This window comes from Tribolium castaneum, chromosome 8 (assembly GCF_031307605.1).
Source record: "Tribolium castaneum strain GA2 chromosome 8, icTriCast1.1, whole genome shotgun sequence".
NCBI classification, from domain to species: domain Eukaryota; kingdom Metazoa; phylum Arthropoda; class Insecta; order Coleoptera; family Tenebrionidae; genus Tribolium; species Tribolium castaneum.
This window is the reverse complement of record NC_087401.1, coordinates 13,563,006-13,585,415: the sequence shown is the minus strand read 5'-3', so window position 1 is coordinate 13,585,415 and position 22,410 is coordinate 13,563,006. Positions and strand designations below refer to the sequence as shown.

Here is a 22,410-nt window from a genome sequence, read left to right as displayed (position 1 = left end):
GATGCAAGTCCGCCTGGCTTTTGTACAATTTTATTGTTTCCTTAAGAAAAATATTTAATACACCGATAATAAAATTGATAAACAAAACAAAATAAAGAAACGGAATCGTCTACGATTGGGGAGAAGAGCAAATGATAGTAGAAACGGAATCGTTGGAGAATACTATGCTGAAATTGAACTAAAATAATTTAAGGGGGCGGGTTTATTGTTGCGTGGTGTTTTGAACCGGCGTGGTGTTCATTGCTAGGTCCTTCATATGCTTCTCCACGACCTTCTTTATATAATTATACTCTTTGCTTTTGGTGTCTCCTCTGATATTCTCGAGCTGGTAGGGTGGACTTATGATCACTTCCTGGTTCCAGACCACGATCTCAGAGTTCCTCCACCTCACCTCTTTTATTGTTTTGGCGATTGCTATAAATAAACTCTGGCCTTCTACTGATACGTTTGCTGAAATTGCTTGTAAAATTCGGCGTTTTTTGTCAACCTGGTTCCGCACTCGCGTGTTTAGCTGCAAATCAATAGGTTCAAGCACGTTCCCAATCGTGGCAAACTCACCCTTTGCAAATTTAACGACTGGGGCACTTCGGGCAACGAAGTGACTTCTTTTTTCACCTGTAACTCACTAACCAACGAAAGGTTGACGAAATGAACGTCGTTTAGTTTCGAATCACCGCTCGTCGATGGGCATTCTGGCCGCAATTAAGGAAAAACATGACTCGGGCCGACTTAACCTAATTTAGATTGGGCAAAGTTTCAGTGTGAAAAGGATACTCAATATGAGGATTTTGACTTGGGGGTCAAACGCCATCACCTCCCCTTCGATTTCTTTGTTATAACATGTCCTGCACCACACTGTACTTCCTATTGAAAAATAATCTAAAACGGCAGCCATTTCGCTAATACGACCACTGTTTTAGTTACTTTCGTTTGCGCGATCTAGTGACATACACTGCTGGCTGTACAGGGTGCAGCATTTAAATATTAAAAAAATTATATCTTTACTTTTTTACAGAGAATTTAATAATGTTATCAGAGGTTTATTTCAACCATTTGTTTAACCGTAATAACAAAGTTTTGTTTTTTTAAATATGAATCATAGTTGGCTATGACATTTTCGAAAAGCTTATTTTTTCTGATTTGATGTGTCTTTTAAATTTTAAACATTTAAGAAAAAACAAAACATTTTGCTTTTTCTTTATAGTAGGCCATGAAAAATTTTTGGATTTTTAATAAAAACTATGAAAATTGTATTACCCAACAAGTAATTTAATGATTTTTTAAACCCTAATTAATTCAAAAACAGCATAATAAATTTTTATTAGACCAAATTTTTGCAATTAATAAAAATTATTTGTTTTTATATTTAAAATGGCCAGCTCACGTTGTCATTCTATATTTTCCAATTTTAAACAAGAAATGTCGGATGAAGAAAAAGCTTATTAAATTGTATGATTGCACATCAATAAAATTTTATTTTACAAAAAAATGTCAATCCAAACACCAAAATCAAATTCCATCTGCGGTAAAAAAATACACAACATTATCAAGTCACCTCCATTACACTTCACTAAATCGTAAAAAAGTGTCATCAAATGGAGTGACACATCGTTTGCAATTTTCTGCACATTTTTTATGTAATTAAAATCTGCGACGCTCGTATATTTGTTCAATTGAAAATAACTTTAACATAGCGTATTTTTATAATTTCACATTTTTTACTTTAATAGCCGTTCACAATATTTCTAGATTATTCACACCTTTTATGTGAAATAATTTTTCCATGGCCAACTAGTTTCAAATATTTTAAATATATTTTTTATCAAAAATAAATAAAAATATCAAACTATATTTATATTGTTTTGAGTTCAGAAAAAAATTAGCTTTTCGAAAATGTCATAGCCAACTATGATTCTCATTTAAAAAAATACAACTTTATGTTATTACAGCTAAACAAATGATTAAAAAAATTACTGATAACACTATTAAATTCTCTGTAAAAAAGTGCCTGTATAATGTCTTTGTTTCAAATGTGTATCTTTTAAAATAAGGAAGATATGATTTTTTTAAGATTTCGCTAAAATGTCAACTTTTGTTTATAAATCGAAAACAAAAGACGATAGCAAAATGCAGTTTTGACCAAAATTATTCACTCAAAAAACGGACCACAGAATGTGTCACTCGTTTTCCTCTAAACCCTGTACAGTAATATACGGGGTGCGTCCAAAAATCACAAGACCCGTTTCTTAAATTTAAATTTATTATCTGAGATACTTTGTACATGCTTATTTAATAGTTAATTAATTATAATTGTTATTGTAATTAATAAATATTTCTCACTGTTTTCTTAAGTTATATAATTTCTAAAATATTGCGTTTTATTTTACATTCATAGTTCCATAACGCTATTTTTCCGTTTTTGTTGTTTGTTACAGCTATTGAGACGAGGCCGCAGAGCCTCCCGAAGCAAGTCTAATAATATGCCTACAAGATTTCAAGTTGTTGAACACACATTTTAAGTCGGAAATTTGTGTTTTAAAATTCGAATTTTCCCCAGGCGGGAAAATTTGAATTTTAAAAACACATCTTTCGCCGCTATCACAAAAATTTGGCTTATCATAGCTCACATTTCAGTTTGTATTTTTGTATTCGGCGTTTTGGGAGCCGATCAATCGTGTATTTAAACTACAGCTAAATACTTTACGACTACGAATTTTATGCACAACCGTTTTTAGAGCATTTCTTTTTTTTGACAAGTTTTTTGATTATTATATATACAAACTAAAATTGACAGAGTTTACATATTGCTCTTGTTTTTGTGAGGGGCGGGGCATGGGTGATCTTCCCTAAACCTACTTATAAATTAAAAGCTACGTTGGCCAATAACGCAACGAAAACGCTTTCTTCGATAAAATTTCCAAACATCAACAAGTATATCAACTAAATAGGTATTTACAAATGTTTTGTTTGTTTCATTTTAGCGTAGATTTAATAATACAGGTACTTTGTTAATATACTTTCAACAAGACTCGGTTGCTTACCCGCAACGGTAAGCACAATTAACTAAATAGTGTAATTAGTTTTGGCCAAAAAATTCTCGATTTATGAACTATGACACCTAAATATCTACACTACTTAATAAATTACTATCTTACATTGCTACAATCCTTACGACTAATCCTAAAATACTTCTTTGGAAAAAAATCATTCATAATAAATTTTAGGCTCTTTTGAAACATTTTGTGTAATAATAATAGTTTGATTTGTAACAATCTGTCCCGTAAAAAATTTTGAATTTCGATGAAATCACTACAAATTTATAACAATTTAACGTCACAGCCTAAAATTGAAATATTCCGACAAACAACAAAACAAAATGGGAGGGAATTACAACAAAAGTGCGTGTTGTGTGATTTAGAGAGCCGATAGATTCACTCGAATTGGACTAAAAACCGATGGCAGCCTTTTTGAGCAAAAATCTCACTTTGATTTTAAAGTCAATTGTAAAGACTGTTTTCAAAGGGGAAAAACAATATCAAAAACTAACCTATAGAACGTACAAGTTGAGAGGAAATAAGGCATCGAGCAAACAACACCTCAAATTCAAGATAGGACACAGTTCCCCTCGACTAAAATACGATTGTTGCGAATAAGAGTCATCGAGTTTAGAAAAAAATAATCGAAACTAAACTAATTTATACACATCCTTAGACATTAAATAACAATTACTTGTTAAAAATATGTGTAGGACTTAGTTTTTTCTCTCTTCTTTATCTACAAAAGAACCTAAGCTAGGAATCATAATAGTAAAGTCCAATGCTAAACGGGCTTCATCTCACTTTTGTATTAATAACAATAATATTGTCGATTATTTAAATAATATTGCATTTTTATTATTATTTTTTTGTGTTTTTTATATACAAGCAAACATTTCTTTTTTAATAAATAAATTATCCCTTTCTTAAGTGTCAACAACAAACCTCGTTTTAATCACATTTTCAGTGTTTCCATTTTTTTACAGGTATCTGTAACATCGTTGTTGGCTAGGGGGGCGTCACCGGCGCCGATTTCGCTCAGCGAACCTCCCGATTGGCCGACGTTGCGACGCGTCGATCTTTTGTTCCGCCTGACGACCGACGCTGCCGACGCCGACGTCAGCACGTAGCTCTGCTGGCCGTTGTTCCTCAGCTGTTGCTGCGATTGAACAACGAAATTACTTTTAGTTTTGTTGTTGTTGTCCAAGGCGGTGTCCTTCTTGTTGTTGTTGATGCGTCGTCCTAGCGAATTCTGATACGTTCTCGAACCGTTATACAAATGAAAACTGTTTGGCGATTGTTTATCTTCGTTTTTGTTTTCGTCGACGGCGGCGTTCGCCGACGAATTCGAATCAGTCCGGAGACTTGATCTCGACGAATTGTCATTGGCTCGATTCGCGGAGGCGGAGTTAAAAGTGCGCGGTTTGCGATAACCGTTCGTCGTTTTAATGTTGTTGTTGTTGTAAGGCGGGATTTGATGAGATCGTACGGGCGGTCCGTTGAAGTTGTAGTAGATGGGGGGCGGGGCTTGATTTTGGGCGAAATGCGGTATAATCATTGGTTGTTGTTGTGGCGGTGGTGGTGGGGGTGGTTGGGGTTTGACGCGGCGTCCGCCTTGCATCGAAACGAAGTCTTTCTCTTGGTGTTGTTCCATCGACAGCAGCGACACGACCGGCGTTTTGCTTTGTCGGCTGTTGTCGGCGTCGTTCGTTTCGTGTTCGTATAGTGGGGCGTGGTCGGCGGTGAGAGGTGTGGCGATTGGTGGTGGTAGTGGGGGTGGGGCGGAGTCGTTTATGTCTTGGGTGGGGTCGGCCATAGGATAGGGGCCCTGATGAATATCCGTGCATCCGTCAAAGCCGTGCAAAAACTCGCCTAATAACTGACTAACCTCAGGATAACCGACGCCGTTGGACATGTCCAGACCTTCTGGATAGAGGGGGGCCCCCTCGACCGGACCGCCGTATACTGGCATGTTGTAGTATACTGGGTCCGGTGTGTACGGGGGCAATTGGGCGTTGTAGCAAGGCGGTCGAGGGGGGCTGTTCGGGGGGGGCATTGGGGGGCCGCCCTGAGAATTTCCGCCGGATCCGCCGCCTCCTGGGCCCCCATTCTGACCGCCGACCATGTACTGGGCTCCTCCTCCGTTGTTAGGGTAGTAGTTGTAGTCGTACTGATTCAAGAAAAAATAACCAATCAATTTCTCTTTCCCACACACACACTCTATCTTTACTAAATCTTCATTTTTCTTCTTATTCTTATCCAAATTGTGATAAATAAACCAGTCATTGTTTTACACAAGCAAGAATTGTTATTAATCCACACGTGTCAGTGGTAGCTTGATTTTTTTCAGTTGTAATTGGTTAAAAATAATATATTTATATTTTTTGGGCATATTTCCGATAACTTTGTCACATTTTGTTTTACTTGAAGAAATTTTGCTCAAATACACCGGTTTTTTCACCTGGTGGGCCTCCACTGACACACGTGTGCCATTTTTGCGAAATAGTGAAGCAAAAACCGTTTGCTTGTTGTTCTTGACTGGTGTGATAATGATATAAAATTTCGCCACGCATGCTCAACAAAATCATAAGCCAAATAAAGAAAATAAATAACGAAATTAAAAAAACCAACATAATAATAAATAACAAACAACAAGGCCTCGTGCAAAAATGAAAAATACAGACGTTTCGGCGTGCGATCAGAGACCTTAAGAAAGGGGCGGGGAGAGACGTGGGGAGCCCTCAGTACTGCAGGCCGTCCAGCAACACGTAGGCAGGCTGGGTGACTGGATACAGCCCTTCCGATATGTAGTTGCTGGACTGAACATACACACTATTTATACACGAACAATAACAATTATGATTTTATTCGATTGTGTCGTAGCGAAACCACTTTTTTCCCTTCAATTATTTTAACCTCTAACACTAGAAAAATCGCAATTTGGCTTTGTTTCTTATACTTACCGGCATCGGTGGCATGGCGTACTGTTGTGGCATATAGATGTGATGAGGGAACATCATCGGTGGGTAAGTTGGGGCTTGTGGTTGTCCGGTTTGGGCCGGATATACAGGAGGAGCTAAAAAGTTGAAAAAAAAAAAACACTAAATTACTTCAACCCACGTTGCATTTAAAACGCTTCAAGTGCGTAATTTAAGACTTGATAAGACGTGAATGTTGAAGCGACGACGACAAATGCAATTATTGGAAGAATGTAAACAAAAACTTGACACATTTCAAGCATTGTTATTGTTTTGAATATGGTAATTGTGGTTGCGGACCAAGTCAAGTTTAAGGTCGCATAAAACACTTTCCATAAACTGCAACTCCACTAAACGGAAGAATTTATTTATAAAAATAACAATATTACACAACTGTAACTTAACTAATAAAATAATGTGCAGTGTTTAATAAAATGTCAGTGATTAATGTTAAGTGCAACATTTTTTATTTTTATGATAAATTTAATGTCGATTCCAACGGAATGTAAGGCCTCAGTTAATTGTTTCACTGTTTGGTAACAAAAAATAAATATTTCCAATAACACGATATAAAAAAAATCTCCAAATTCTTGTGTAAATAATCACCACCTGATTGCATATCACTTTTCAGTTATAATATCCGTCTCGTTATTCAAAACAATTCTTTGTTCCCACAAATTTATCAGAATAAAGCATTCGTTTTGCACTGCAAATTGCTTCGATTTTCGTATTTTAAAACGACGAAGATCAGTTGAATCTTTTTTTATTATTCACTAAATTTTTGGACGAAATCTAGTTTTATTTTTAAGTATCAAAATGGTTTTATTGCAACAACACTTTATTCATAATTTGCATGGATTCAAAGTTATGCAATTCTATGAATACTTAAGTGTTTTGTTTGTAATTTTTTGTCTAATTTTCAATCAGTTATCAGAAAAAATATATAAATGATGAAATTTACACACTTGGCTTGGCAATTAATTGTATGAACACGCTAACAAATTTAACACCAAAATAGGCTTTGACTGTGAGTTTTTGTACTTAATTTCATTTGACCTTCAATTTGATGAAATACCAAAACATTTATTACCTTTTAAATTATTAAAAAGGAGTAGCAATTCCAACAAAGGCAAAATAATTCCTCTGGAGTACTTTAAAAAATATTCTATGACAAAAAAATCTTTATTTTTGTTCAAACAATTAATTGTTACATAAACATATCCATTAAAGGCCGTAAGTTACCAAACAAACGTATTTCTTCAGAACACTTTACCTTTTTTTTTATAAATGTTCACTAGCTTCATGTTTTTACAGTTTTGAAACAGCTAATATATACTGAGAATTCTCAACGCTGTTTAACCGAGTGAGAAAAATTGAAATTGAACAAATTTGAGAAAATCAACAAGATTGCTTCTTTACATTAATTTACCTTGTTCACAAAAAATTTCTCAGAACAAAACAAAAATTATATACTGTTTTTTAATAAAAAAAAAAGAACGGTCAGAAAAGATCTTTTCATTTTATTTTTCTTGATTTTATAACACTTTTTGAGAAAAACGCCGTGTTTTTACTCTGTTCAAGTAATGATTACGACAAAACCAAGTTCGAGATTCAAAATATTTTTCCCAAAATCGTTTGCAAATTGTATTATTATCTATTAACTCCAATAGACTTTTACGCAGATTTCGTCGAGTTTTTGTGAAAAAATGCGTTTAAATTAAAAAAATTAGAGACCAAAATCACCGAATTGGCAACAATGCGGCGCAAACCAGTGTAATGTAAACATTCAGTATTTGAAAGAATAAAAAAATAAACTCGAACACGTGCGGGAAAAAAATTCTTAAAACCATAAACACACAAACAAAAACTAACTCATTGAAGAGATTTCTACGAATTCGACCAAAGAGACCCGAATCAAAACTTTTTTCCTCACCACCATAGAACTGATTATTCAATTCGTGGAAAAAGATAATTAAAAAATGTCTTCAGTTTTCGGTATTTGAATGTATTTAGCACAAAAAAATGTTATCACATCCATTATTTGTGTAAATGGAGTCAAATAAAAAATTTATAGTCACGGGCTCATAAATAAACAAAATGGTAATTCAATGCCACCTTATGCACTCACCCTGATAGACGGTCGTTTGTGAGTTGGGATCGCCGGGGGCTGCCGGTGGCTGTTGGTAGTAAGTGACGCCCCCTTGAAAGTAGGGCACTCCGGGGCTCGGCGGGAAAAAGTACTGTGCCGTGTTCCCTGGCGCGACAGTCGAGGGACTGGCGGCGTCAAAGGCCCGATTAAACGGCTGTGAAAAGGAGAAAATGTCACACTGGGCCCCCTTGACCCACCTGACAGCTTACTTGTTTCTTGATTGCTGGCGCAATGTTCAGTTTTCTTTCCTTGAGGACGATGTTGTCGGCGTCTTTGAGGGGGCGTTTGGCATCGTCTTCGCTTTCGAACGTTATGAACCCGTAGCCTTTGGAGACGCCTGCCCTGTCTTGGATGATTTTGGCCGCTTTGACGGTCCCGTAACTGCTGAAGAGCTGCAAGAGCTCGCCTTCGGTGGTGTTGGCGGAGATGCCGCCGACGAAGATTCGGTTGGGGACCAGGGTGCCGTACTTGGGGGCGTTGTTGTTCGGGGGCGGAGGGGTGCTCTGGGAGATCGTTTGCGAATTGCCGTTAGTCACCGGAGTGCTGGCTGGGGTGTTCACAATGGAACTGTTCGAGCTCTTCTTGCCGTTGGTTTGAGCGGTGGCCGACATTTTACCGATTACCAAGCAAACTCACTGAGGAAAACTACCTGAGAGCCCCAACAAATTCTAGGTTAGGTCGCGCTCACAACCCACGCATCGCACACAAACCAGCACTACTTCTAATCAGCAGAGCACAAATAATGCAAAACACGCTAAAAACCAAAACAATGATGTGTTTATCGCCAATTTGACAATAAATACAAACAAAAACTTTTTCGGTTCGATTTAGTGGGAAAACAAAAAAAGTCCCTAGCGAATGACCTACATTGAAAATTTTCACTCTTCACCAGCCGATTGAAATTCGCAAAAGCCACCAGAACGCGACCAAATGAATTAAGCTGGGACCAGCGCAAGGGGGTCCCGGGTCGGGGCGCCGAGCCAAGCCAATGCCCCACTTTGGGGCCCCAAAACGGCAATCCCGCGCCCCGAACCCCGATTCAGGCCCAGTTTAATTCAGGCGAGCGTTCGTGGAGAAATCGCGACGCGATAATGTAAATAAAATCCAGGTAAAAAAATACCGCAGTGGGACTGCAACCACTGGATAACCGTAACCAAAGCGCGAAAAACCCGACTAGGAAACCATGCAAACTTACTTGTGGCAACAACACCGTAAATTTATGAAGAAACATGAGTGAATTTAGAGAAATGAACACAGAAATTCTTAAAAACTAAAGTCGTTTTCACTACAAAACGTAGCCATCGATAAAATGGCGTCGACCAATGAAAATGCACCATTTCGTGACGTAACGGTTGGCAACATGAAAAACGAAAATAATCAAATTTCTCACAATTCCTGACTCACCTTTGCGAAAACCTCTCCAATTACCACAAACATGCACTCGAATCAACACTCTGGAACGTGTAAAAAAAACACAACAGGGAAAAAAATTAATTCATCTGTCAATAAATCAACAAAGGTAACTGTCAAATAACATCACCATGGCAACCACGATTCGCGATTGTTTGCCACAAGGGGGCACTAACAGGTCACGCAATCGGGGGGCAAACCACACAAAGAGCCTCAAAGACGGTACTCAACCCTGGGAATACCATCTCCAACCGTGCTCTGTAAAAACTGATTCAAAATTCTGCACGCGCTCGGGTCGGGAACCGGCGCATGCGCATTGCTACCAACCCCCAATAAAACAAATGAGAAATTGTATCAACTTTATGAAAAATGCTTAACCTACATTACATAACACTGGAACTGTTAAAAGACACTAAAAAATACAAAACTTATCACATAATCGGTCACGTGATGCTAACGCGTTAGTCGCTTCAAATTCCTCTTGCTTTGCTTGGAGCCGACCGCGTAGGTGTGTCTCTGGGGGCTCGGGGGGCTGTCGCCCGCCGCCTCTCTGCGGGGGGTGTCGTTGGCCACGACCGGAATGTACGAGAGGCTGTCGTTCTTCTTGTACGTCACAACGACTTGGTTTTTGTTCCATAAAGACAGGCCATTGGACGTCTGTTTATCAACGTTTTGGAAGAGGATCCGTTTCACCTTTACGGGCGATTCATTTTCCGAGTAAAAACCCGAGTCTTGACTCGAAAAATTCGAAGAGGAGTCTTCCATCGTGTTGCTCATGTTGCCCAAAGAGGGGCGAAATGAGGCGTGGCCACAGGCGTCCTTGAAGTCTTTATGGCCCGTCTCGGAGAAGCTTGAACACAGGAGGCAGCGAATGAGGCCGCAAGAGTGCACGTTCTGGCACTGGCTGATTTGGTGGTCGACGACTGCAACCCCACTGCATCTGTCACATTTACGCAGGGTTTGGGTGCCTTTGAGCCTGCTGGCCGCCTAAACACAACTATTAGTCCAATCGCATAAAAATGACGTGGTTAAAGTTACTGTGAAGTTAAAGGATTTTTTGTTTCAACCCCCCAGCAACCAAAATTTGATAAAGATACATCCTTGTATCTTCTTGTGAATAAAGCTAAAAACTTCATTTTTTTTTATAAAAAATTCCTCAATAAAGGCAGATTTTTACGTAGTTACACAATGTTGAGTTTTGATAAAGGGAAACCAAAAAAAATAATAATTTTCTTGTCCTGTTGTATTGTTGCATATTTCTGTATTAAAATTTTCAGAAGTGAGAAAGTCTTTTATTTTGAAAAAAAAACACACCTACATAACGAGATGAAATAAAGTTGATACTTCAAATAGCTATTTCCCTCTGAATTGTATGCTAAATAATTAAAAAAATTATTAATGTTACTTATCAATCAATATTATTCCTTTACTTTTAACCGCCCTAACTCTCTGTTAATTTAAATTATAATATCAAAAAAGTCAAACGAACATTTTTATCTCCTGTACTTATTTAAAAAGCTTAAAAAATTACGAAATTTTAATTCATACCAAACAATTTTTTAGTGTGATATTAATTAATTTTTTAATAATTATTTGTTTTCAAAAGCCGTGAGCACGTTTTAATTTTTTTAATTTTGTAATTTTTCGCTAAAACGTATTTTTCATAATAAAAAAATACCTAAATCCAAAAACGACCTTCAAATCCGAATTCAACAGAAAATTTTATACACAAGTCAAGTGTTTTTTAATATTTTTTTAAAATTGTATTATTCATCCCTCTACACTTAATCACCATCGATAATATCAAAAAAAGAGTCAAGAGAACATTTTTATGTAAAATTTTATGCTTTACAATTTTTTTTTAACTATTTTTCAAGCTCTTGCCGATTTGAAATAATCTTTAAAGAACACTTTATTTTCGTTTTTTCAACCCCTTCTTGGGATTTGAAACAAAAAAATCATTGACTAAACTTTTTTAAACAATCCATAGTAACTTATATCAAAAAATTTCCACAACATTTCTCTTTAAAAGGCTTATTTGCCTGGGCTATACAGGCTGTTCCGTCTAAATTAGTTATTAACTACCTTATTTTAAATGAAAAGCTCTGTTTTTTATTGCATTTTTTGATTAGTCGAGTTATTTAAAAAAAAATTATTAGCTGGCCCTTTACCTAAATTTCTTCGTTTTCGAAATATTTAGGGATTTTTGAAATTTTTTTGATTTGCATCTTTGACTTCAAAAATCGATATCTCGGTCGTTTTTTAAAATTTTGAAATTCTTTTTGGCTCATTTGAAAGAGAAAGTTTAGATCTTTTCTTTGTTGTTTTCAATTTCCTAAAAAAAATTTACAAACCCCAAAATTTTAAAATTAAGTTTGCAGAACTTCCAACACCCATAACTCAAAATTTTTAAATGAAATGTCACATTTTTTATTTAACTAAGTGGCAGATAATTTAATTCTGCATTGTTCTGAATTAACAGTTAACAGTTTTCAAGCTATATGAACTTTTTGTTTTGAAAAATGCATTAGCCAACGCTCTTTTCACATAGTTTGCCAAAAAAAAACTGAGTAAAAATAAGAAATCAAAGTTTTTCAAACCTGAATTCAATGATTTTTTTTAACGGCAAGGAGAGCAAAATTTTAACCAGAACCAGAAAAAATTTTCTGTGGCTAGTAAGGAATTTTCGCCAATGTCTAAAAAAAACAATATAACTTGAAAATTTTCACAGATAGGTATAGGGAATGCTAATATAGATCGTTGCAGAATTAAATTTTCTTCCACCTAGTGAAATAAAAATTAGAGCATTCCATTTGAAAAATTTGACTTATAGCGTGTAGAAGTTATCCAAAAATAACGGTAAGATTTTGAAGTTTGTAAACTTTTTTTGTGAACACACTGAAGGATATAGACTTTCTTCTTTAATTGTTCCTAATACGATTTCTAAAACTCTAAAAATAGCAAAATTACAAATTTTTAAAAATACAAAAATTTTCAATTGAATGAAATAACTTGAGTTATCTATAAACGCAGTAAAAAAATATCTTTCTATTTAAGATAAGAAAATTAATACCGACTTCCGGTTAATACCAATTATTATCAGAACTTTCAATATTTCTAACAAGCGGTTTAGCCGAAACAGCCTGTATAGGTATTTTTTTCCAAAACACAAGAATGTCACCCATACCCTGAGAAACTTGTTGAAAGTAACGCTACTAGTCCTCGGGGGGCTGTCAGGCTTGTCTGGCGATCCTGGCGGCGTAATCACATAATTCTCCTTGTTGTCTTTATAACTGTCTTTGTAGACCTGATACCGCAAAAACGCGTCTTTACTCGCCTCCAAGGCTTTACAAAACGAAGGTGAGACAAGACTGAACCTGTACAAGTCGCCCCCTGATAAGTACCGAAAAATTACGTCCATTATAACATTGATGTTGAGGATACGTTGCAACAATTTCTGATTATTGACGGGCAGATACTTATTACGAAAGCTACACCTTCTATCACGCTCGGGTTTAACCACTTTAATACTACCATAAAGAATTTTCCTCGACTCTTGAATCGGGGACGAGACAACAGTTTGCGCCAAAAAACTCAACTGTTTTTCGGGAGTATTAGGAACGGAACCAACCAAGCAAATGTCTTTCAAATCGGTGATTAGCGACTCGTTCAAGGTGCTGGAAAACGGGGGGCTCTTCGGGGACTCAAAAGTGTCGTCATGTTTGCGCTTGCGGGGGAAGTGAGTCAGGGGGGTTGACGCGTGGCTGAAGGGCCCCTTCGAGTCTTTCGGCGGTGTCAGGTCCATCTGTGTGCAATCAAACGTAAAAACACGACCAGAAAAAAACAAACTCACCTTTATTTATTAAAAGGAACGGATGTGTACAAACAACTATGGCGCCATTTCGTTAGTGGATAAAAACGGGGACTTGGGGGGCTGTCTTGTTACGTATTGATTAAAACCACATTAAAATAACACGCGGACGTGGGTATAACATTAGGACACACGAAAAAAACGAGATAAATGCACTTTTTGTGCTTTCACCGACCTCGAACACCTGTCAACGCTGCGCTGGACGCGCCAAATTTAAAAACTGACAACAAATTCACGCAAAATTGGAATTTCAACCAAAAATTAGCACCAAATCAAGCACAACGCGTCAAATATTTAACCCCAGGCAAAATAATTGATAAAATTCGTCCAAAAACACACAAAACAGGTGGGCCCGTCCGGTTGGTGCCCCTGCCGGGGTTACATAACCTCAATCAATTCAAAATTCAAACTGATTAAAACTAACCACAATAATGTTTGATTCGTGTGTTGAAGAACTGGAGAAGTTAAGGGGCGAAGCTCTGACCATCCAAAAACCAGAAATTGACGATGTCATAAAACAGGCGGTCGAATTGGGCCAAAGACAAGTGTCGTGTATTCAAGCTATGAACTCGCTTTTCGGCAAAGTTTCATCCTTTAATCAGCTTCAAGTCGATCGTAAAATTTCGATGCCGGATAAGAATTCAGTGGTGAATTTTGTGGGGTTGGTGAAAACTGGGCAAGAGTTGGTGAAGGAAGGTGGCCATGGCGGAGACAAGGGGGCTGTGATTGATGGAAACGTGGCCAGGCAATTAAACGCCCGTTTGGACCACTTGATGAGCTGCGATTTGGAAACTAAGACTTGTATTCGTAATTTATACGAATTGGTGAACCATTTTAACTCTGATGATGAGAGGGAGGAATCTTTGGTTAATACGATACAGAGCGTGGATGTTTCAACCTCGTCCCCGATTTAATAATAAATATTTGCCAGTTTATTTTGTTAATAAAAGTTGTAATTTTTTATTAAAAGTTCTTTATTTACCACGAATTGCCTTTTTTTTCACCCCATTTTACCTCGAAACAGTTTTCCCAATGTCCTTCTGGTCATTGATACAGTAATAAAAAAAAAGACATTTGACAAACAATTGCATAATGAAATTGTTGTCGGAGCAAAATTAAAAACCATAATCTTTACTGCCTCCAAAAATGCGTTAAATAACAAAATTCTTGGGAAATTCCCAATTGCTAAGGGATAAGCCCCAAACACCACAGGAGGCACGGCAATTTCCTGTCGGACCGCTTTTAAATTTTCTTTGGGTCTCTAGTACAGAGATAAAGGGTGTTGACGAATTTACATTATTCCAAAAAAGAATTAAGAATTCCAAGATTCAGCGATGGGACAAAAGTAATTTAAAAGAAAAAACTCAAAATTGCTTCAAAATTTTTGGATGGGGTTTTCACATTTCTATTCACCTATGTTCAAATAAATCAGAAAAATTCGTGTTTTTTTGATTTTTTTGTTTAAAAATTGTTGTTCTTTTAACTTCTTAAGTTTGTTTTTGGTAATCCATAAAAAATTATAAATTTACTTTTTGTCCAACAGTTTAAACGTTATCTCTTATAAGAGTTATAAGCTTTTGAAATGTGTATTTATCTATCCTTTACTAGCTAGGTTGCTACCTGCTAGCTGGGAAAATATGTAAATTTTTGGTGAGAACGTGAATCAGGTCTCATAGCAAAATTCTAGTAAAAATAAACGTCTAATGAAATAAAAGTAACCTTTACTGAAATGTCGTTCCGGTTAATCACAATTGAAATGTTCGGATAACTTTTCTTCATATTTTTTTTTCTTCAGTGTCTAATTTTTTTTAGGGAAGTTGTCACTTCACGCATTTCTTTAATAAGATAACCATAATTACAACTGGTCATAATCTTATAGTTAGTATTTTTTTAAGTGATTTGTCACAATTAGAGTTACTTTTCTGTTAAAATAACTCTGCAGTTATAAATTTTTTATAATTTTTTTTCTTTCTGAATTTCTATCTATGATCGACTGAGCTTAATTTTTTTTTACCAATCAAAGTAATTCTGAAAGCTGAAAGTTTACGATTAGGTTACGGAAAAGTTATGGAAAAAAATTGGGTTTTCCTCATTATTAGAATTTTTATACATATTATTTGTATTATAATAATCACAAAGACATATCGTTAAATGTTGAAAAAAAATTAATAAACATTTAATTGTCATTACAAAAAGCCAATGGCTAAACAACCGATTCTAGTAAAAAGATAAAAGCCACTGAAAATCTGAATTAAAACGTTGTTTTGAAATCTCAACTTGTTTTTTCCTTTTTGCTATGTTAGAAAAAAAGTACAGTTACTTTTACAATTATTAAGACTGTAAATAGTATTAATGAAGAAAGATAATAAATAAGACATTATAGTTTATTTCATTGGGAAGATTTATAAAATAATAATAACATGTTTTGCTGCTTGTCTTTTGACTGCAAAAGAACGTATAACAAGTTATCTATAAAAACTACAAAAAAAATGGCAGATAATGGTGGAATTATTGGAGTATTAATTGTGTACACAGACGCTGTATTTATAAAAAACAAAGCACATTAACATACATATAAGTAAAATAAGCACCCAAATTATGGGCACACATATACATATACAAAGCGTCATTAGTTTAATCTGTAATTAAATGCGTGATTAACTGATCACGTGACCAAATTGAACAAATTTGATTGGTCCATTCGCGTTGTTAACTTTAAACAACGAATTAAATTCTAACAAAGCTTTTTATAAACCGGCCCTGATAAGTATTTTATCATTAAAAAAAAAAAAAACAAATTAATGAATTGCGTGAAAAAAATAGGATAAAAACTGGAATAATGCATTTTTGGAGCTATAAAAATTTATGTTTTCTAACATTGCTCCGATAATAATTTTGTTATGTAATTTTTTTTGTAATAAATGTTTTTTTATTGCTGTATCAATGGCCAGAGACAAGAGGGCATGTGTCACAAAACTTATTTCGGGGCAAAATGGGGCCCAATTGCCAATCTAAAAAAAAAGAAAATTTGTGTACATAATAAATTTTTTCACCATTAACGAATTTTTTTCTCTTTTAAAATGCCATATTTAAGAAAAAGTTTTTTTAATTTTTAATCTTATTGTGTGTTTAAAGTAGGCAACCAAACATACACTTAAAAATTGATGCTTACTTTGGTGTTCGGTTATTTTCGTCAAGTTGGGTTACGCCCACTTTTTATCAATCGTTTATAACCTCCAAACAGTGATAATTTACTTAACACACGTAAGTTATTGCTAGTTTTATTGCCGTTAAAATTGGTAAAAAAGCGATTTGGCCCTGGTGTAAAAACCTTAATAGTTTCAAGATGTTTGACGAGGTTTTATTTGAGCAACGCCTCAAAGACTTTAACCCTGAACCTCTAATAACCCCAATTGAGCCAAAAGACGCCCGTTTGGAGATCCCCATGGTCACCGAAGACGAAAACAACATTGACTTGGCTAAAGTCAACTATTTGAACCTTTTAAACAACGAAGAAATCAAGAAATCCTCCGAAGACTTGATCAGGGAATACGGTGTTGGCACTTGTGGTCCTCGTGCCTTCTACGGTGCGTGTTTTAAAAATTAGTTAGTTGGCCCTGACCGGCGTCCATTTTAGGCACCACCGACGTCCATCTTGATTTGGAGCAATGTCTCGCCAAATTCCTACATATGGAAGAATCAATCGTTTATTCGTACGGTTTTGTGGCAATTTCTAGCTCAATTGCTGCATATTGTAAAAAAAACGATGTGATTTTCATCGACGAACGCGCAAATTTCGCAATACATCAAGGCCTGACGGCTGCACGCAGCCATGTTGTCACGTTCGCACACTGCGATGCGGACGATTTCAGGAAAAAAGTGCTCAGTGTTACCAATAGTGAAAAACGCAAGTCGCGGAAATTCCTCATTGTTGAGGGGATTTCCTGGACGACGGGCAAGCTGTGCCCCCTGCCGGCCTTCATTGAAGTTGCCGAAGAATTCAAAATGCGTATTTTCCTCGAAGAGAGCTACACGTTGGGGGTTTTCGGGGCCAGTGGGCGTGGCTTGACCGAGTATTACCGAATCGAGCCGAGTCGTATCGATATGATTATTGGGACTCTTGAGGGGGCTATTGGGTCAATTGGGGGGTTTTGTGCCGGGTCTAGCATGACAATTGAGCATCAGAGGCTCTCAGGGTCTGGGTATATCTTCTCGGCTTCGCTTCCCACCTATTTGGTCAAGGTTGTGCTGAAGGCACTTGATTTAATCGGTGATAAACCGGTGAAGTTTGGACGCTTTGCGGTCAAATTTCATCGGTTTTTGACCGAGGAATGCGGGTTTGATGTCTCGAGTCACCCGGAAGCCCCCTTTAAACTTGTCACGCTTTTGACGAAAAACGACGAGAAAAAAGTCCACGAGTACTGTAAGGGGAAAGGGGTGCATTTTATACACAATGAAAGTGGGTTAATGCTCAATTTGAGTCTGGGGTTGATGGAGAATGAGGAACGCTTGGAGAAGGTGTTCAAAGTCCTGAAGGAAGCGTCCGATTTAATTAAAACCAATTAATTGTTAATTATTTATTATGTATTTGAAAATTATATGACTGTTTTTTAAAATAATTGGGTTTTTTTGCACCAACCAATGAGAATTTTATTATTATTATTATTATTACGGTTTATTTGTTTACGTGTTCGGGTACTGGCCTGTCTCTTACAGCCAACTAGTCTATCGTCACAGTTTGTGCGCTAAATAAGTGTGAAATAATTTATAGTTACAATATGTTTGACGAGGTTCTGTTTGAGCAACGCCTCAAAAATTTTAACCCTGAGCCTCTTATTACCCCAATTGAGCGTCAAAACGAGCCTTTGGAAATTGCAATGGTCACAGAAGATGAAAAAAATATTGATTTAGCTAAAGCTAATTACTTGAATCTTTTAAATAATGAAGAAATTAAACAAATTTCCGAACAAATTATTAAAAAATTCGGTGTTGGGACGTGTGGACCTAGGGCTTTTTATGGTATGTATGTGGTACATTTATGATCTTTTCGGTTATGGTTTTTCACAGTGAAAAAAAATTAATGTAACTCGATAAAATTTTGCAAAAATAGGCGAAAAAATGATATTACACTTCGCTTTCTTGAGTGTTTTAGTACATATGACATCCACAACGTAATTGTTTTGAAAAATTTTGTCCAAAAAAGTTGAAACATTTCTAAATTAAGTCGAAGATGGTGTTACTTTTAGTTTTCTCTGGTGTTTTTTGAGATAAAACCTCATTCTTAACTATGACAAATCGTAAAATTAGGTAAAAAATGATTATTTTTGTACAGTGAATTATTGTGAAGTAACACATTGTTTCCGAATATTTCGTAAAAATCAGCTGAAAAACACCAAATTATTTGGAAATGACGTAATTTTTGCCTTTTTTTTACCGAAAAATTAAGTTATTTGAGAAATACATTACGAAAATGGGGTCAAAATAGTTATTTTTTATTAAGTGTGCAAAGCAAGGGTTTTTTTGAGCTTGAGAATATTATGTTAACAGAAAAAACACAAAATTAAATCGGAAATTGTGTTATTTTTGCTTTTTTGTTGCGTTTCCTGTTTTGTTACATTTTTCGGCCAAAAACGCCATTATTTCGCCAAAATAAAAATAAAAAATCATCAAATTTGGTAAAAGACAATGTATTTTTTTATCAGTGACCTATAGATCACGCTTTTAGTCTGATCAAAAATTGTTAAAATCAAGTCAAAATTGATTTTTTGGGAATTTTGTACGTTTCACAGCCAGAAACAAATTTTTGAACGATATTTTGCAACAAATAAGCCGAAAAATCACCTAAATTCGGTGGCAATCATGTAATTTTTGTCAATTTTGAGAAATTTTTGAGCTAGAAACTGATATTTTGCATAGAATTTCTAAAATGGATAAAAAATTTGATATTGTTAGAGTGTTAAAGCACACAATAATCGCAAAATTTCGTCAAAAAAGTTGAGTAATTATCAAATTATGTCAGACTTATTATTAAATTGGTGTTATACTTTTGCCTTTGGTGTTTTATGAGATAAAAAACCAAAAATTGCTAAATTAAGTAAAATTGAATCAATTATTTTTCGTCAAAAACATCAAACTACTTTGAAAATGATAATAATAAAAAATTGGATCAAAAATATAATTTTGCTTTTGCTTTTTTTGACTCGTTTTTCATTATCGCAATCATTTCATCCAAAATGAGCAGAAAAAAAAACACTAAATAGAAATAAAAAATGGTATTATTTTTTCCTTTTCCTATTTCGTCAAAGAAAGACTGAAAAATCACCAAATTTGGCAAAAACAATGTAATTTTTTATCATTTTCGAACAATTATGAACAAGTTGACCTAAATACTCTCTAATTTTGCTAAAAACTTCTAATTCTTTTTGCCACTACTTTCCTTTCTGAGCACGTTTTTCAGTCAAACGTGCAATCATTTCGCAAAATTTTGTCAAAAATGAGGAAAAGTTACTAAATTATGTCGGAAATGGTGTTACTTTTGCCTTTTTTTTGGATAAAATTCTCGAGTTTTTTCGGCAAAATATTGATATTAATTTGGCTTAATTGTCAAAAAGTGGCCTCTTTTGAGTGTTTTACAACTGGAAACACAATTATTTCCAGAAACGTTACGACAAAAGTCAGTAAGGAGATCGAAAAAAAAGATGTTTTTTGACCGTTTAAGCGAGGTCTTTTTTGTGTCCCGTCCGTCATCAATTTCTATTTTTCCTGCAAACGTGGTTCCAATAGTACATTGCAAATAGTTTGTCTGGTACCTAATAGTTCCTAATAAAAAAAATTCATTTCTACTGATACTATCCACAAAAACTGAAAATAAAATCTAAAAATTTATTCAGTGTCCCGTCCGTTAAATGGAACGGCTGTTATGCCACTTTTACAGCGTTTATAAAACGTAATTATTTTCTGAAATTTCATCGAAAATAAATAAAAAAACATTTAACTATATTAAAAATGGTGTTATTTTTGCTACTAAGCTAAAAAAATCAATTTTTCCCAAAATTTCGTTAAAAATAAGTCATCAAAAATTTGATACATGGTATATTTAAGCCAAAAACTAAGTTTTTTTCGCAAAACTTCGTTAAATATGGCCAGGTCAGGTCATTATTTCGCTAGAAATGGCGAAAAGTTGGCACCACTGTTAAAAAAACCCTGACCCGAAAGATCGCAAATGGGTAATTTCCCCAATTTTAGGAACGACTGAAATCCACCTCGAACTGGAAGAACGTCTCGCCCGTTTTTTGCACATGGAAGAATCAATAATTTATTCGTACGGTTTCGTAACAATTTCAAGCGCCGTTGCCGCTTGTTGCAAAGAAACCGACGTTGTTTTCATCGATGAATTCACAAGTGTCCCCATATGGCAAGGCCTTAAAGCGGCCCGAAGCCGCATTATTAAATTTTCGCACAACAATCCCTGGGATTTCCACCAGAAAGCACTCACTGTTACCAACTGTCGCAAATTCCTCATCCTTGAGGGCATTTCATGGACCACTGGTCAACTGTGCCCTCTCCCAGCGTTCCTTGAAATCGCCGAACGATTCAAAATTCGTGTTTTTCTCGAAGAAAGCTACACTTTGGGGGTTTTCGGGGAGAGTGGGCGTGGCTTGACCGAGTATTACCGAATCGAGCCGAGTCGCATCGACATGATTATGGGGACTTTTGAGAGGGCGATGGGTTCAATTGGGGGGTTTTGTGCCGGATCGTTTACTATAATCAGTCAGCAGCAAGTGGCTGGTTCTGGGTATATTTTTTCAGCATCGCTTCCGACTTATTTGGTAGGGGTTGTGTTGAAAGGGTTGGAGGTAATGGGGGAAAAACCGGTCAAATTTGCACGATTGGCTGTCATGTTTCATCGGTTTTTGGAGGAGTGCGGGTTTAATGTAACAAGTCATCCGGAAGCCCCCTTTAAGCTGGTCAAATTGGGGACGCTGTCAAAGGCAATGACAGTGCATGATTTTTGTCGAAAAAAAGGGGTTCATTTTATAAGAAATCACAACGAATTGGTGATTAATCTGAATGTGGCTTTAATGGACCAGGGGGAGAAGTTGAAGAGGGTTTTTGGGGCCATGAAGGGGGCAGCCGATTTAGTGAACTAAAAAAAAAATATATCAAATTTAACAATAACTTGTAATAAAAATAAAGTATAAGACCCGTGTTTTTACTGCCATTCAAAATTCATCTAATAATTCATCAAATCGCATTTAGAACATATAAATTTTTTGTGTTCCCACTAAGTAATTCATTATTCGTTTATTATACAGGGTGTTTCACCTCAGCTCCCATCTTCTATAGCACAATTATTAGTAAAGTTGGACTTTTGATATTTTATAAACGTTATTTACACTCTAAGACGTATTTTCGAAACATATTTTTTGATTATACAGAGTGTCCCAAAAAAAAGCATGACGTCATAATATATTTTTTTTAATGGCAAGTTTTTATTTTTTGTGCTTATTTGGATACATTTCTAGATTCTTACATTTTCTAAAATTGTTTGATAATCAAATTTAAGGTTTACTTAAAAAATATATAACAAAAAAAAATCGAATACTCAAAATGTTATTTGCTCAAGAAGTTTTCAGGAAGGCCCGAAATCGTAACAAAAATTAATGAATCAGACGAACAGTTGGTTATCTTACTGATTACATTTTTGTTGGTGACGTTTTATCCAATTCTTACACAATTATTGTGTCGTTTAAATTTATTCAGTTTGTTACTTGCTGTTGTCACGAACGGACGTTTCAGAAATAAAATCAGAATTTTGAGGTTTAATAGTTTCAAAAATTCGTTGGCTAGTGCGGTTAGTGAGTGCTAATGAAATGGATTATAAGCGAAAAAGAAAGAAGACAATCCGGATTAAAGGGTTAGTTTGCAATAATTTTTTTTTAGAAAAATCACATTAAATGGTCTGTA

General features: G+C 35.6%; 5 protein-coding genes across 7 annotated transcripts; 2 read left to right on the top strand and 3 right to left on the bottom strand.

The window, feature by feature from the left end:
* Window positions 1-14: 14 nt before the first annotated feature.
* On the bottom strand, window positions 15-935 carry LOC661329 (protein LSM12 homolog A). Its single transcript, XM_008196595.3, has 3 exons — window positions 775-935; window positions 559-692; window positions 15-511 (listed from the first exon to the last, which is right to left on the bottom strand). Exons 1-3 carry the CDS (start codon window positions 893-895, stop codon window positions 203-205), a joined length of 564 nt encoding a protein of 187 aa, XP_008194817.1. The 5' UTR covers window positions 896-935; the 3' UTR covers window positions 15-202.
* Window positions 936-2,242: 1,307 nt separating this feature from the next.
* Window positions 2,243-9,795, bottom strand: LOC661424 (deleted in azoospermia protein 2). Of its 3 annotated transcripts, XM_064358550.1 has the most exons (7): window positions 9,567-9,795; window positions 8,873-8,916; window positions 8,372-8,811; window positions 8,142-8,316; window positions 5,999-6,111; window positions 4,924-5,205; window positions 2,243-4,863 (listed from the first exon to the last, which is right to left on the bottom strand). In XM_064358550.1, the coding sequence occupies exons 3-7, from the start codon at window positions 8,771-8,773 to the stop codon at window positions 3,991-3,993; spliced, it is 1,845 nt and encodes a 614-aa protein (XP_064214620.1). In that variant the 5' UTR covers window positions 8,774-8,811; window positions 8,873-8,916; window positions 9,567-9,795; the 3' UTR covers window positions 2,243-3,990. The 3 variants fall into 3 exon arrangements, with proteins under 3 accessions (XP_064214620.1, XP_064214619.1, XP_015836435.1); XM_064358549.1 differs by lacking the exon at window positions 8,873-8,916 and having other exon boundaries at window positions 9,567-9,793; XM_015980949.2 differs by lacking the exons at window positions 8,873-8,916; window positions 9,567-9,795 and adding an exon at window positions 9,358-9,514.
* A 122-nt stretch (window positions 9,796-9,917) lies between these two features.
* Window positions 9,918-13,775, bottom strand: LOC100141684 (uncharacterized). Its single transcript, XM_001813140.4, has 3 exons — window positions 13,426-13,775; window positions 12,760-13,377; window positions 9,918-10,559 (listed from the first exon to the last, which is right to left on the bottom strand). The coding sequence occupies exons 2-3, from the start codon at window positions 13,375-13,377 to the stop codon at window positions 10,026-10,028; spliced, it is 1,152 nt and encodes a 383-aa protein (XP_001813192.1). The 5' UTR covers window positions 13,426-13,775; the 3' UTR covers window positions 9,918-10,025.
* Window positions 13,776-16,582: 2,807 nt separating this feature from the next.
* On the top strand, window positions 16,583-18,062 carry LOC661552 (serine palmitoyltransferase 1). The gene is made up of 3 exons (XM_967703.4): window positions 16,583-16,707; window positions 16,783-17,030; window positions 17,081-18,062. Exons 2-3 carry the CDS (start codon window positions 16,790-16,792, stop codon window positions 18,007-18,009), a joined length of 1,170 nt encoding a protein of 389 aa, XP_972796.1. The 5' UTR covers window positions 16,583-16,707; window positions 16,783-16,789; the 3' UTR covers window positions 18,010-18,062.
* Window positions 18,057-21,594, top strand: LOC661598 (serine palmitoyltransferase 1). Its single transcript, XM_967749.4, has 2 exons — window positions 18,057-18,462; window positions 20,689-21,594. Exons 1-2 carry the CDS (start codon window positions 18,222-18,224, stop codon window positions 21,591-21,593), a joined length of 1,146 nt encoding a protein of 381 aa, XP_972842.1. The 5' UTR covers window positions 18,057-18,221; the 3' UTR covers window position 21,594.
* The last annotated feature ends 816 nt before the right edge of the window (window positions 21,595-22,410 follow it).

Excerpts from the sequence above, each read along its gene's own strand:
- LOC661329 (XM_008196595.3), bottom strand. The coding sequence starts at position 895 with ATGGCTGCCGTTTTAGATTATTTTTCAATAGGAAGTACAGTGTGGTGC. Across the intron at positions 693-774 it reads AGTCAAAATCCTCATATTGA|AATGCCCATCGACGAGCGGT; the intron begins GTATCCTTTTCA and ends AATTGCGGCCAG. Across the intron at positions 512-558 it reads AGTCGTTAAATTTGCAAAGG|CTAAACACGCGAGTGCGGAA; the intron begins GTGAGTTTGCCA and ends ATTGATTTGCAG.
- LOC661424 (XM_064358550.1), bottom strand. The coding sequence starts at position 8,773 with ATGTCGGCCACCGCTCAAACCAACGGCAAGAAGAGCTCGAACAGTTCC. Across the intron at positions 8,317-8,371 it reads CGCCAGCAATCAAGAAACAA|CCGTTTAATCGGGCCTTTGA; the intron begins GTAAGCTGTCAG and ends TCCTTTTCACAG. Across the intron at positions 4,864-4,923 it reads ACGGCGTCGGTTATCCTGAG|GGCCCCTATCCTATGGCCGA; the intron begins GTTAGTCAGTTA and ends GATATTCATCAG.
- LOC100141684 (XM_001813140.4), bottom strand. The coding sequence starts at position 13,377 with ATGGACCTGACACCGCCGAAAGACTCGAAGGGGCCCTTCAGCCACGCG. Across the intron at positions 10,560-12,759 it reads CTTTCAACAAGTTTCTCAGG|GCGGCCAGCAGGCTCAAAGG; the intron begins GTATGGGTGACA and ends AGTTGTGTTTAG.
- LOC661552 (XM_967703.4), top strand. The coding sequence starts at position 16,790 with ATGTTTGACGAGGTTTTATTTGAGCAACGCCTCAAAGACTTTAACCCT. Across the intron at positions 17,031-17,080 it reads TGGTCCTCGTGCCTTCTACG|GCACCACCGACGTCCATCTT; the intron begins GTGCGTGTTTTA and ends CGTCCATTTTAG.
- LOC661598 (XM_967749.4), top strand. The coding sequence starts at position 18,222 with ATGTTTGACGAGGTTCTGTTTGAGCAACGCCTCAAAAATTTTAACCCT. Across the intron at positions 18,463-20,688 it reads TGGACCTAGGGCTTTTTATG|GAACGACTGAAATCCACCTC; the intron begins GTATGTATGTGG and ends CCCCAATTTTAG.